Source organism: Fulmarus glacialis, unplaced genomic scaffold, assembly GCF_000690835.1.
Source record: "Fulmarus glacialis isolate BGI_N327 unplaced genomic scaffold, ASM69083v1 scaffold6138, whole genome shotgun sequence".
Taxonomy (NCBI): Eukaryota; Metazoa; Chordata; class Aves; order Procellariiformes; family Procellariidae; genus Fulmarus; species Fulmarus glacialis.
Genome location: NW_009226212.1, coordinates 6,426 through 21,018, shown reverse-complemented (window position 1 = coordinate 21,018; position 14,593 = coordinate 6,426). Strand labels below are relative to the sequence as shown.

The window sequence follows — 14,593 nt, the reverse complement described above, 5'->3', positions numbered from 1 at the left end:
TCTTTCAAGTGCAATGAGCATACTTGGCACTTGGCATACTAAGCATCAATTTGAGTCAAGTAACAGCTAAGCCACACATTTTTATATACAATTCCCTGGCCTATGGAAGATGTAGAAATAGAATTTTACACTTTTACAAGAAAAAGATTAGTTCTCCAGCAAATCTCTACTTAATCACTCTACTTTTACTTACATCATGAATTACATTTCTGTATTAAATTTATTTTGAAATCTAAACCAAACAAGAATCAAATTACAACAACTTTGAGCCAAGTATTCAACAGAGGCATTGTTCATTACTGGCCTGTAATTCTGAATTATATTGACTCGTCCTGCTGATTTTCTCCATACCTGCCCGAAGTTATATTTTAGGATAGGACAGATCCACCTTTCTAGAGCATCTTCCATGAAGAACAAAGAAGGAGGTACAGCCATAGAGAGCTGGCTGACAGATAAAAAGAGAGTATTTTAAGACACTTCAGAAAAGCATGCCACCCCTGGTCATTGTGATGTCTTCTACCTCAAACCTGTGATGCCTCTTCCAGAACATTTACCTGAAAATTTACAGTATTAATAGAGTACATTTACATTTCTAGCAAAGGCATGCTTGTTCACCAAAGAGTTCCAGCAGACTAACATTTAGTAAATTCACCTTGAAAACACCTCCAAGTAGTAACTAGTTATATCAAGTATAAACTAGCATACAAAAACATTTTTAAATTACAAGTAAATCTATTTACCCTGCTTCAAGAGTTAAATTTACTTCCCCCAAAGCCACTTGTGCAATCAGAATACCGTAGCTGGCTGGCCAAGAAACACTCTGGACATGATCACAACGCCACTAGGTATCTTCATTCCATCTGTATTTATTGAAAAATATTTACATATTGATCACTATGCTATTAGCTGCTTTAATAGCATCTTTACATAGAAGAGGTAATGAAAAACATCCCATTAGGATGGGGAAAGAGGTTAAAATGTCTTTTCAAATGTCTTTTTTTTTTTCCCAAGCTGTCATAAGCGAAGAAAGTTCTCAGACTGAGTGTGCTGGAGTCCCACAGTGTGTGCGCCACAGATCAACAGCTTTGCTGACAATAGCATCAGTGTTATCTTGAGGAATCTACAAAAGATCAGGGCAAGATGTCTTCTCAGAATACTTTATTTGGACTGGTTTGTTTAAAATAATTATTTTAAATTTCCCGTTCAGATTTTATCTCTTTATAAAAAAGAAAACAAAACTAGAATCCCATCTCCCTGCCCTACCATGCCACCATCCCTCAGTCCTACATGCACCATATTAACTCCAGGTTTTAGACAAAAAGATTTTATTTACAAAATGGTAAGATGATCACCCAGGCATCTCACAGTTCACACATCCCTCACCTGACATCAGGCAGAACTTATACTGGCCATCCATGACCACAAATGTATCTAATCTAACTAACCTATCTTACATTGGGATCCTACAACCCTGCTGCAATGCTCATTACTATTCATAGAAGGAAAGTTCAGGGTCAGGTTCATGATCCCATCCTGACATCAACAGAAAACATACCTTGAGTCTATAAATTCACACTCAGGCAAGGAGCAAAAAAGGTGCCAGAAACCAACCCTGTAAGGAGCTTCCAGAAAAATTAACCTAACCTCATGTTGCAAATGAGTGAATGCATCACCACACCTCATCTGCACTTACTTTCACAGAAAAACCCTTTAGTATCACAAGGAATATTGTCAAATCTGTACAAACATAGACAACGCATTCCCCAAAGCCTAAAAAATCATTTCATTCTACGAAAGCCTTACCTCCTGATAGAAAAAACTATTATACTCATCCCTGTGCATTCTCTCTTCGCCTTGGTACTACTACACTATTCTCAGTAAGTAATGCAATAGTATCTTATGGTATGTTTGCAACAGGCAAATGACTTCAAGGCTGAAACACACCTTTATAAACCATAAAATGTAATGCAAAGCACAATAGAGTACTTACATTTTCCAAAAACTGTGTGATCTTTTCTGCAGTATTCAGTGCCATTATCTTAATTTTAAAGGTTAATAGTATCTCCACAGCAACAAAAACGAGAATCTTGCAGGACCCACTAATAACTTTGTCCCAAACTCTATAAAAAAATGAAAAGGAATCACTAAACATTATTGTACTGCTGATCTGCTTATTTATCTGCTATAACAGTCTTTGTACAATCACCTTTTTCCAGATTATTTTTCTGAATAACAGCAATATATTGAATTATTCGGGTCAGGGTAAATAAAAGACATTTTATCAACTCCTAAATCTGTACAGAGCAGAGTGATGACAAGCAGTAATGTATTGATATGGTGTGGTTTTGTTTAGAAATGGAACTGTTTACAAGCTCAAATACAAAAAGCAAATCTTGTTTTAATAGCTTGAACTGTGACAACTATTCTACAGTGTATGGTAAAGGTAAGAATTTTTCCCAGTGCAAAAAAGGAAACAAACTTTATTAGCATGCCTAATAAAGACATTCTTCAAGCAGTTAAGTAGCTGAAAATTCAAAAGGATGCAATACTGAACTACTACATGTCAAGAGGCTAACTATTCCAGGTCATTGCTGAATGAGATACAAATATATCTGTAGGATATAATCCATGATGTTTGAATTGGACACAAGGAACAACTATTAAGTCTTTCAATCCATCCCACAGTGCACAGACTCTCTCAGAATTACCTAAGCACTCCTACCACTTGTATGAAACTGTACCTGGACCTCACGGTTTTAACAAAACCTGAAGGGCAGGCCTCCAAAGGCTGCAAGTACTTTAGCAACAGAACTTCAATGAATATTAAAAGGGATCCACAGTACTAAAACAGCCTGCAACAATTTGAAATCATCCTTCAGCCAGCAGCTCTATCTCAGGCCCAACTCAACAGACTCGGGATGAAAGATTATCCAAAACCAGTGTGAAACCATCTGTCAGATGGCAGCTTTGATGGGCTTGCATTATTTTTAGTTCTTGAATTTTAAGAGCAGTGTCAGAAAGACTTTCTGAGGATTACTGTTCTTGCTCCTTCTGGCCACTTGTTAAAAGCGTTTCTCCTTCCAAACAAAAACATGGGGGACAAAGATCACATACTATGCCCCATCATCTCTGAATACAGTAACACTAACTGGAAAACATCTTCTGCAGCCCACCTGTAAACTTGGATCTATGGGTGTGCTTCTTCCAAAGACAACTCAATTTTTATATGACCTTCTCTCTCAGAAGAACTTGCCCTTCAGCCTGGAGTGCCAGCAGAACACAATGCAGGCATAACATGAACTGAAGAGTAGGTATCACACCTTTGAACAGGAAGGAGTTAAGAAGTGAGAGTCCAACAAAGAGCCATGAAGATGATTAAGGGACTGGAGCATCTCTCCTATGAGGAAAGGCTGAGAGAGCTGGGGCTGTTCAGCCTGGAGAAGAGAAGGCTTAGGGGGGATCTCATCAATGTATATGAATATCTGAAGGGAGGGTGCAAAAAGGATGGAGGCAGGCTCTTTTCAGTGACAGTACCCAGTGACAGAACCAGAGGCAACAGACACAAACTGAAACATAGGGGGTTCTCTCTGAACATCAGGAAACACTTTTTCACTGTGAGGATGACTGAGCACTGGCACAGGCTGCCCAGAGAGGTTGTGGAGTCCCCCTCCTTGGAGCCATTCAAAAGCCGTCGGGACATGGTTCTGGGCAACTGGCTCTAAGTGGCCCTGCTTGAGCAGAGGGATTGGTGAGACCAGATGACGTCCAGAGGTCCCTGCCAACCTCAACCTTCCTGGGATTCTTTGTGAAAAGCTTTCATAACTCCTAATGTGGAATGGTTGCTGCTGTTACACAGTGCTTATTTTCACACTGTGACTCAAGTCAATTCTTTGTCAGTTTCTTAACCTTCTATTCACATAACTCTTTTGACACTATTTTCACAATCTCTCCATTCATCAGAAAATTTAGACTAGAATTTAACTTATAACGAAGAAATGAGGAAAAGAAACCCACATGGACAGATGGGAAAAAAGGCACTGCCAATTTCTTTCCCCTTTGCAATTTAGTTTTAATTCCTCATCTCGCTGTGATTAAAAATGAATATAATTCCCATATGGGCAGGAACAATAAATAATCCAAGATGAAAAATCTTACTGCTTCCTTTGTGGTTCAAGCATCCCAGGACAAGTGATCACTGTAAATATCACATTGATGTTGAAGTCAGGTCTAGAAGATTTAAGCAAGCTATGAGAAAACTGAGACCACATTCCTGTTCCACACTGTACAGGCCATCCCTGTTTACTTCTAATACATTTTCCTTCACAAACGTAGCTGTTTAGAACCCAAGAACAGCTCCCCATGTGTTTCATGGGCATCAGAACTGTAATTATGAATGACAATACAGAGAGTAGCAGACCTCAAAACAGGAAAGAATTTTTAAAGTTCATACTAAAGCTCATGTTAATTTGAATACAAACTTACTAATCCGAATATAAAATACCCAGCCTTCTTTCATTATTTTGCTTCCAAGTCTCCTGACTTCAGTCTCCATAATTACATTAGAGTAGGTTACATTTCGTGCTCAGAAAACACTCTAATGTCTTCCTGCATTATTTAGTCTGATTCCAGAACAAATGTTTTAACAATGGCAAAAACAGATGCAGTATCTAAATCACCAGTGTCTAACAAATTTTGGAAGACGGTGCATAGCAAAGTGGATGAGATGTCAGCACTAACCAGCTGCGTCTGCTGCAGTATTTTTCCCCTTAATATTTCCAGCTACTGTTACTCTTAATGCAACTCCACGAGCAACAATGATAGGGGAATGACTGTGTGACACTGTGATAAACAGACCAGTAGTCAGCACCTTGTCTATACCAGTAGAGCCAGGAATAGCAACATAAAGTGTGTCAGAAAAGTGTTTACTTAGAATGGAAAAAACCCACAGCAGTTTCAAGGAAACATGTATTTTGATGACTCTATTCTAATATAGCAGACTTTATGCACTGTATTTCTACTGATGATAACATACATATTCTACTTTCACTTTTTAAATAACAGCAAACACTTAAGATCAAGTATACCGTCAGAGATTTTGCAACTTTTAACCCATTTTTTTATACTCCTAGAGATGGAAAAATTATTACAGAAATGTCAGGCAACTCTGCCTACAGCCCTACTCAGGAATGCTGAAAAAGAAAGTATACACTAAATTCATTACATTTTCTGTGACTATCATCCTCTGTGAAATGTAACAGTATTCAATTAACCACAGGTGCACTCTTGTGGGTACTTCTTGAACAGTGAAATAGTAGTAACGGCCACAAGGAAAAATAAAGAGAAACAGGAAGCTATGAAGGTAAAGAGCATGCCAAGGATTATGCAAATGAAGCCATTTATTTTTCACTGAGCTTTTCCTGTAGACACGATACGACTTACTCTGTGTGTGCATGTGTGTGAAGGCAAGGCATTCTCAAGACAGTTTCTGAGGTTCCCCAACCACTACAGTGCAATAGTATACACTAGGTAGAGTATACACGAGCACATATCACAGCATTGCTGCTCTCTCTTTTTCTGAAATATTACCATTAATCTCACAGCTTTTCCCCCTAGGCTGCAGGGTAAGCACACTCAACCTTATTCCCTGGTCTGGTCCTCCAGTCATCCAGGCCAGAGATGTTTAAAGAGAACCAACGCTTGCTCCTCTGCCTGCACTTCTGGGTGTCCTTCCAATGGTAACTGGGCATGGAGGGACATGATGAGGCTCGCACAAGTCTCATCCCGATGTTATGTCATGGTCTTATGCCCATCTGTCTCCGGAGCTGGGAAGCAGCTCAATTATTTAGACAAAGGCAAACAGACTTAAGTTTTCTCTATAGTAGTAGCCCACACGCACATTCTTACGCCCTCCCACTGCATAGTAAATTTAAAGCATTTTTCATATTTCTGTTGTGTCTACTAACAAATGACTTATATTTTTACCACTAGATGTCATTTCTGCAGGACATGGAGACCACAGATGTAAAACTACAGAAGCCATACTTTAATACATGAGGTAGTGCCAGTTTGAAAGGCAGTTATAAGATTTCAAGTGAACTACCAAATACTTTGCCACAAACAAGTTACCAGAGGCTAATAACCTAACACAACCTCATTAGCTATTACAGTCCTGCTAATGCCAAGTCTTCAGTGCGGAATACAAACAGTGTTAGTCAGGGGCAGGATATGTGATTGGCAACATTAGGCCACAAAAAATGCCTGGCTTACTCACAATTTCATCTGCAAAGCTGCACTACTTCTGTTGTAGCTGGATCATCCGGGGTGACAGTGCTGGAATAAACTGGCAGCCGAAGTGCCATTTTGCCTGTGGAGCTGAAGCCACAAACGGGACACGGAGCTTTAACAGCAGGGCTCTGCGGCTGAGGGCCCATACAGCATCATTTGAAAGCTCTCCAAGCATGGGGCTTACTGAACAGATTGACCAGATAACACTGTTGCAGAATTCGAGCAAATAGGGCAATGGTGAGTATAAAAACAAAGGTGTGATCCAGTTCTCTTCCTGTTTCAGAGACAAGTAAGCCTTTCTGTCCCTCTCATGCCTGTGCTACAGGCTGGTTCATGTTCCAGGAAGCACCCTGTCTATATTCCAGGTGGGATACAGACCCCTGAGGATACAGTACCTTCGAAATGGCCAGTCTGCTCCTCTCTTTTACCAATATGGCACCTTTAAGAAGTTTGTTAAGAAACTTGTCGCATAGTATGTCAAGTGTATTAGGGCAAGCAAAGACACTGAATAAGCTCAAAGGAAAAGTTTCCACATGAAACCTGTATATATACATTTTCCAAGCCTGTTTAAATTAAACTGATGTATAAATTTTACCTATGGTGTAACTAGGAGAAGTGTGCTATAAAACAGTATGAATGACAATGCCTGTCAGGAGTAAATCTGGTATTGTGCAACTTCATCTCACCATTATTGGATAAAATTTCTGCATAGCATATACAAGTCTTGTACACCTTAGACCAAAAAAGAAAACCATGAAATTTAGATCTAACTGCCTGGCAGAGAAGACTACAATTTACAGAAAGCAAGCAACCTCTCTAAGAAATACAGTACTAAATCATAAATTAAATTAAATCATAGAAGACTGAGCTCAGATCATCTCTCACTTGACAAAAAAAATAAGTAAAACTCACAGGAGTACTGGAGACATGTTTTCAATTCTCAGCAGTTCCAACACTGCCTTTTGGATACATTTCAGATAAGCATTCAGACTTCTAGATTCTAATCCAAACTGAATCCCCAAGCATTAATTAAGTTCATCTGTCACATGCTACCCATGAAGTATGTTACTTCCTTAGCAAATGAGCCCATTATGATTACAACTGAATAATTCAGAAACCTAAACTGACAATTAAAAGTGCACTTTTATCACGTTCCCACAAGAACTGTTGGGAAAAGGGATTGCTGTGCTATGAGAAGTACCAATACTGAAATTTGTTTTTACTCCAGAGTGATACAAAAAGCCAGTATTTTGACCTTTTCCATGAAAAAAAAAATTTCAGGTCATCAAAATATTCTATTTCAGTAAGGTAAAACAGTATATGAGAATGCTAAACAGTACACTAACTAGATAAAATATTTCATATAAATGAACTGATTCAAAACGGTAGACGTTTGAAGCTAAAGATTCTGACAAGATGAAATATGAAATAAAAATTCTTCATCTAGATTTTTTCTTTTACAGTATCAAGATGACACAGCTCATTTCAATTTTCATGTTCAATTTTCAACAGAAATTTTAAAAAACCTTGAATCTTCCAATAGCAAAACTGGTATGAAGCAAATTCCTCTCTCAGCTCTAGTTCTCAGCCATAAGACCTAGTAGCAAAATTACATCACATAAGCTGTAAATAAAAATACCTCCTAGAAGACATGCAAAGAGGTTCCTAATGCAAAGGCTTTTTCAGATCACAGAAGCCTACAGAAAAAAAGGCCTGAAGAGACTGGCAAGTCCCAGGTAGAGCAGTCACTTCTACTGACAGTAGTTTAAATTTTAAGGCATTAAGTTTCATACAGAGAAAGCACAATGAAACAAGGTAAATCATTATCTGCTGAAAGTAACCTACAAGTGCAAATGTGAAATAGAGATGCAGGCAAACCATACGTGTTCAATGGCTTTTAAGGATGTAACAAATATTTTACACATGCTTACATAATTTCTGTAGCCGTAAAAGTAGTAAAAGCTTTTAACCACCACATCACGCACAACCACTACACAGAGATGACTATTTTGGAACCTTATAGGTGCTTGATGAGAAGAACTTGCCATGTAACAATTACTGTGCTGCACACAACGTAACGCCTAAAGGTCTACTACCACATCTTCAAGTTTTGGTTCAAAAATTTTTTTTTTTAATCTCAGACATATTCCTTGCCAACAGTAAAACACACAGAACCTCAAAGACCATGGTACAACAAGACTAGAGCGCATGATTTCTCATCTTACAGCTTGTTCCCTAAAACCCCCTTATTTTCATAAGGGCAAATAAAACATTTTTTAAAACAGCTGTTTCCCACTTTCCTTCACGAAATGTGAAGTCCCAGATAAACAAGAAAGATTGCATTCACTATTCAGATTATGACCAACTTTACCACTGTAAAGCATTTTCTACAGAGCATTTTACAAAGCTCTCTGTTTCCACACTAGGTTCCTATACTAGCCACTGAAGTCCTGGAGGTGCTGGAGTAAAACTTCCCTTGAACCTTGTTACTTCTCAAACTTTTCAGGCAGCTGAAAATGAAACCATTGTTTTCTTTGTTCCACCTCCTGCTCAGCTATTAGCAACTGTTGTTAATGCAGACAGGATATGCTTCTCTACATCTAGCTTGAATTTTCTGCTTTCCAAGAGTTCTCAGGCAGCAGAACTAGAGAAATCATACAAGCTTCATTTCAAAAGCCCTTCAGCGAAGTGCCATGCACAGGAATTTTCCCCTTTTAAAAGCTGGACAACCTATTTCTAACTGTAGAATCCCGATATAATGCACTATTTCGTTAACTTTGTAACACTCAACCTGCCCAGTACTTTTTAAAATAAACATTTTGTCATGGTTTAACACCAGCCAGCATTTAAGCACCACATAGCTGCTCACTCACTCCCCCCCACCACATTGGGATGGAGGAAGAATTGGAAGGGTAAAAGTGAGAAAAACTCGTGGGTTGAGATAAAAACAGTTTAATAATTACAAAGAAATAATAATAATTTTTAAAAATTGTAAGGAAAAGAGGGAAAAAAAAACGAAGAGAAAGGAAAATAAAACCTAAGAAAGACAACTGATGCAAATGAAAACAATTGCTCACCACCAACTGACCAATGCCCAGCGAGTCCCCGAGCAGCGGCGCCCCCCCCAACCTCAACCCCAGCTTTATACGCTGAGCATGACGTCATATGGTATGGAATATCCCTTTGGTCATTGTGGTCAGCTGTCCCCCCTCCCAACTTCTTGTGCACCCCCAGCCTGCTCGCTGGCAGGGTGGTGTGAGAAGCAGAAAAGGCCTTGACTCTGTGCAAGCACTGCTCAGCAATAACGAAAACATCCCTGTGTTATCAACACTATTTTCAGCACAAACCCAAAACACCGCCCCATACAAGCTACTATGAAGAAATTTAACTCTATCCTGGCCAAAACCAGTACACATTCCCAAAATCTTTTTCATCTAATGATAATAGAGTATTATAATCACTCCCTAAGCAAGGATTTTGGTTAAAAAGCCTGAAAACTGACATTCAGCTATCTGTCACTAAGAGGGGATTTGGAGTTTTAAATCCTAGGAGGCATTAAGTGTCTAATCAGCCACTATATTCAACTCCATTCTTTTTTAATTTCAATGCAAGAAATCATCACGCAGAGATTATCTTGCATCAGTAACAAGTGGAATCAAAACCAATTTTATCATTTCCAAGTCAACAGTAAACTCAACTCCATAATCTTACAGATAAAGTAAGGAAAGCTCTTTGCCTGCTAGTGATGACAAAAAGCTGAAATTACTATGTAATTACAAATAGAAAGAAAAAAAGAGAACTTGCCTCTGTAAACTGGACTCAGGTAAACAGCCTGCAAAACACTTTTTAAACCAAAGATCGTAAGGGAGTTTGCTCATTGCAGCACATGCTTTCAGATGCATCAGGAGTCTGTTATCTTCAATGTTCAAATATTGCTCCAGAATTTTTGGCTGAGAAAGGAATTGGAAAATTTTAGATAACTCACATCAGAGTACCCTCCATTGTTAAGACACACTGTAAGACAAGAAACGTCTTAAAAATTCAATTGGCATAAAATAACATGTTAAAATAATGAATTTGCTTTGTTTTAACTAAAAACATCATGTTCCAAAACACAAGTGTTGCTGATTTTTGCAATTAGCTAATTAAGTACTCAACTAAACAAACAACCTCTGGTTCCTTAAATTGCTGATCACTAGCAGAACTTCCAAAATATGCAGTATTCCTTAATGCAAGGAGGTGTTTTAGAGCTTAAGGCAATGCAGAGATTAAACGTGCACTAATTACTGCTATCTTCACAAGTAAAATTGAATTTCATTCACCTCAAACCTAATCACCTTAGCACACGTCAAAAAAGAAATCTACACACAATGCAGCAAAACCCAGAAAATCAATTCTGAGAGTAAATCCCTGTGCAACTTATTAAAAGCTGGACATTGATTTCTTGTTTAAAAATCCAAAGTATTTATAAGCATAAACATGTGGATAATTCTTATTTTGTTTAAATTCTAATGTAACACAATACACGTTTTCATAAATTCAGGAATACCTTTATGCTTTTTGTCATAATTAGGTAAACAGCTAGTGACTTCAGCTGTCAAAGGGAGAAAACACTTCCTTTGTCCATATTCTAACATCCAGAGTCTTAGTACAATGTTTGTATTAAAACAAAAACTTATGGAGGGAGACACTTGGCACTCTCTATGTAGCAAGAGCACATACTTTCTTTAAAAACGCTCCTCTGTCCTTTGAAAGGAATTACAGAAATTGGTATAGTTGAATGTATCACCTCCAGCAACAAGAGGTAGGTTTAAAAAGTATTTCTTAGTTCCAAAAGTATAACAAACAAAGGACATGCATCATTTTCTGCAATGGATTTTCACTCAGTGATTGCTAGTGCACAGGTAGTCTCATACTTTTATCTCAGTGGATATTGTTAACCAAAAGTTTCTCATCTGTTAAGACTATTTGAAGAATTACAAAAGCTTTTGTAATTTTTATAAGTATGCATCTTCTTTACAATCAAATTTTAATTTTATAAACCACTGAGATAGAAATTCAAAATTAATATTCTATGAGAGCATTTAAATGACCAGTGCCAAAAGAACTCTATTCCACTTTTTATTATAACTTAATTTGCAACATACTGTTTTTCTGAAGACGTAGTACCCTGCTCCATTTATAAAGCAAAACAATTGTGCTTTGTCTATCATCCAATGAGCAGCATATGGATGCCAGAGATGCAGCCTAAAAAGTAGCATCACACATTAAGATGTTTTTAACTTTGTGACATTTTTAATTGTTTAAAATAAAGAAAATTCTTAAGTGACCAATTTGTGAGAAGTATAATTCAACTCGATACAATGTAAGCTTTAGCTAACCTAAAAAGAAAATAAGATGTAATTGAAAACTACCATGTAGCAGACAAAAACAATTTCTAATGTTATGTTTGACAAAGTGTCCTACAGGACAGCACAATCACAATGCAAAAAGCACTCCTCCTGTTTTCTCAAAACAGTTGGTGGAACGGAATCCAAGGGTGTCACCTCTGAGGCTCCAGTTATCTCAATATATTAACGCCTTCCATGACTGGCTTTCCTCGCAAAAAAAAAAAAAAAAAAAAGATGTTTTTTCCTTACCAGTTGTTGTAATGAATCTTTGTGCTTGCTGTTCAGCTGATTCACAAAGCAACTGACAAGCCAATAGCATTCTATAGGATCCTCCACCATTTCCTCCATTGCTTTAGCAATAGCAAGAAACACTTCATCTTCTGGTTCCTGGAAAACAAAGCCAAAAAAGTAAACTACACAGAAGTATTGGACTATCTGATTTAAACTATTCTTAGATTCCTTATCCCTGCTATTTGGGAAAACAAACTGGAATCAATGTACACAAAGAGCTGTTCTGACATTCATAAATAAAACATTGGGCAGCTGCTGCATTATGGTGACAGATACCTATTATAGCAGAACAAGTAAGGTTTGTCTTGCTTTCAAAACTAAAACGTACAACAGGAGTTTGGAACAACTCTGATTCAAAGTTCTCAAATGAGCTAATATTACATCTTAACAAGGTAGCGATAATCCTACTTCTATGCCCCACATTTTTATACTGGGTAGCAGCAGAATTTTTCATCCTATTTCTTGCTAAGGACCAAACAGGCCCCTCAAACACCTTTGTCATGGATGTTACAGTTACTGAAAAAAATAACGCAGCCATGAGCTGTGTGCCTACCTTCAACATACAGAAAATCATTTGGTTTCAGATAAACATCTTCCTAGAGACAAATAAATATCTTTTCCTGGTGACGAGTATCTTATTCCGCACACTATATGACCAGAAGCATGTGATGGGCACACCATCATCTTTTCTCCTGAGGAGATACTTTCCAAATAGAAGTATCAGCATGCCTAAACCACAGTTAATGGTATGACTGCACATCAGGTAGACGGAGACGAACTAACTCTAAACCAGCTAGACCTCATGCCAACAGCTAGCTCAGGAAGTGTCTAAACTGGGAAGATGCACAAGGAAAGGTTCTGTATTTACCCTGTTTCTTACAGTCTTCCTTATGCAGGCAGTACTGACTATATTAGGAAGCCGAGTAACAAGCCAGATATGTGTCCACAGGCTGATCTACTGTAACCATCAGTAACAGTAAGCTATAGTATCACAGGCTTTTGCACAGATTACAACTCATGGAAAACACTTGGATAGTCTAAATACTACTGGGATGTGCCTCTGCTACATAGGCTGCTGCAATACACCCATATCCCTACTTAAACTCTCTGCTTTCAGATGCACAAAACATATTTAGCAGACTTCTGTGATTTTTGACTCAAGCATTTCAAAATATTTACACCAATCCAACATCATCTTTATACTCCCTCTATCTCCACAATAAAACATCTGCATTACTATCAAGTAGTAACCTCTTCGAAGTTTAAGGGGACAGTTACTGCACTGAAAACAGGCTGGCATAAAGAGAACAAATGCTTTCTGCAGCAAAACAAACTTAAGTTACAGGACTAATAACTGTGGATCTACTAAACACCATCTCTATGAAACCCCATCACAGTACTGAGAGCAGCTAGTGCTCTGGGATGCACCGACAAAACACTCACTCAGAAAGCAATACTGCTTGAGAAGGGACGAATTTTCAGCCTACTGGGTCACATGCCAAGATCAAAGAGATTTCTCTATAGGAAACTTGCAGGGTAGGATGGCCATGTTCCTAGGCAATGGTAAGGGCACGAAAACACTCTCCCTCCTCCAACAAGAATGCTGTATGTAATCCTCCAGTCCAAAATATTACTGTATTTTCCATGTTAACTTTAATCTTTTTTTTTTTTAAGTTGTTATGTCAAATTTTGTTATTACAGATGAAAAATAACAAAGTAAGCTGGGCTAGAGTGAACATGGATAAATCAATATTAAATACAGGATAAAAACCACTTCAGAAAGTCCCATGACTCCTTTCATCACCTTCTCTTTCATGGAGGCTTATACGCAAGATCCACACGTTTTTATCATCACATTACAGACTTATCATCAAAATATAGACTCGCTTACCCATATGTGAGTACACTGTAAATTACAGAGTACATGCATTAACTGACAAAAGCCTGGATCAGTTCAGACTAACAGAAAAAGGAGGTCAGTATATTAAAGTCTAGATCTAAAAACAAATAATTTAAATATCTGATGTAAACCGCTGCTTGTACTGGCTCTGAATTATCCTTGTTCCAGGACATTTAGGAATCCATGAGCTCCAATAAGATTATGTCATTTTCATTTCAGTCCTATAAAGAAACTGAAGTGTACTAGAGTACAAAAGGCTTGAAGCCTAGCAGGCAAAATACACAAAAGAGATTTTAAGGCATAAAATCTTACATAAGTACTTAGGGGAAGAAAAAGAGAAAAGCACTTTGACTAAAATCCCTCATTTTATACTAGTACTTCTCTGTTTTCCATTCACATTACTTTGTCTATCTATGTGCATTGTGGGGCTACTTGCAGTTCAGTTTCTCACAGGTTTATAGTTTGAAGTTAAATAAAATACTGTATTTAAAAGCCTGTTAAAATGACAACTGACCAATGGAAAAGCCAAGTTTCGAGGCAATTTTCCTGATTCCAGTTGATGTATGCGGAGGAAAACATCTACCTGTGGGGTAGAATCATTAATAAAACGAATTACACGAAGAGCATGGTGTATATCCCAGTACTGCTCCTTCCGGTACTTCATTACCAAAGCATGAGATTCATGGTGAGGAGGAATAATTCCTAAAAAAAAAAAAAAAAAAAAAAA

The 14,593-nt window shown here is 37.8% G+C and overlaps 1 protein-coding gene across 2 annotated transcripts in view; it reads right to left on the bottom strand.

Moving 5' to 3' along the window:
- Positions 1–854: 854 nt before the first annotated feature.
- Positions 855–14,593, bottom strand: part of TBC1D7 (TBC1 domain family, member 7) — an 18,969-nt gene continuing 5,230 nt past the window's right edge. For both annotated transcript variants that reach the window (XM_009582728.1, XM_009582729.1), the window contains 5 exons: positions 14,381–14,568; positions 11,925–12,062; positions 10,090–10,235; positions 1,991–2,120; positions 855–1,120 (listed from right to left, as the gene is read on the bottom strand). In XM_009582728.1, coding sequence (XP_009581023.1) covers positions 1,034–1,120; positions 1,991–2,120; positions 10,090–10,235; positions 11,925–12,062; positions 14,381–14,568 — 689 coding nt within the window. In that variant the 3' untranslated portion in view covers positions 855–1,033. The remainder of the gene's footprint in view (positions 1,121–1,990; positions 2,121–10,089; positions 10,236–11,924; positions 12,063–14,380; positions 14,569–14,593) is intronic.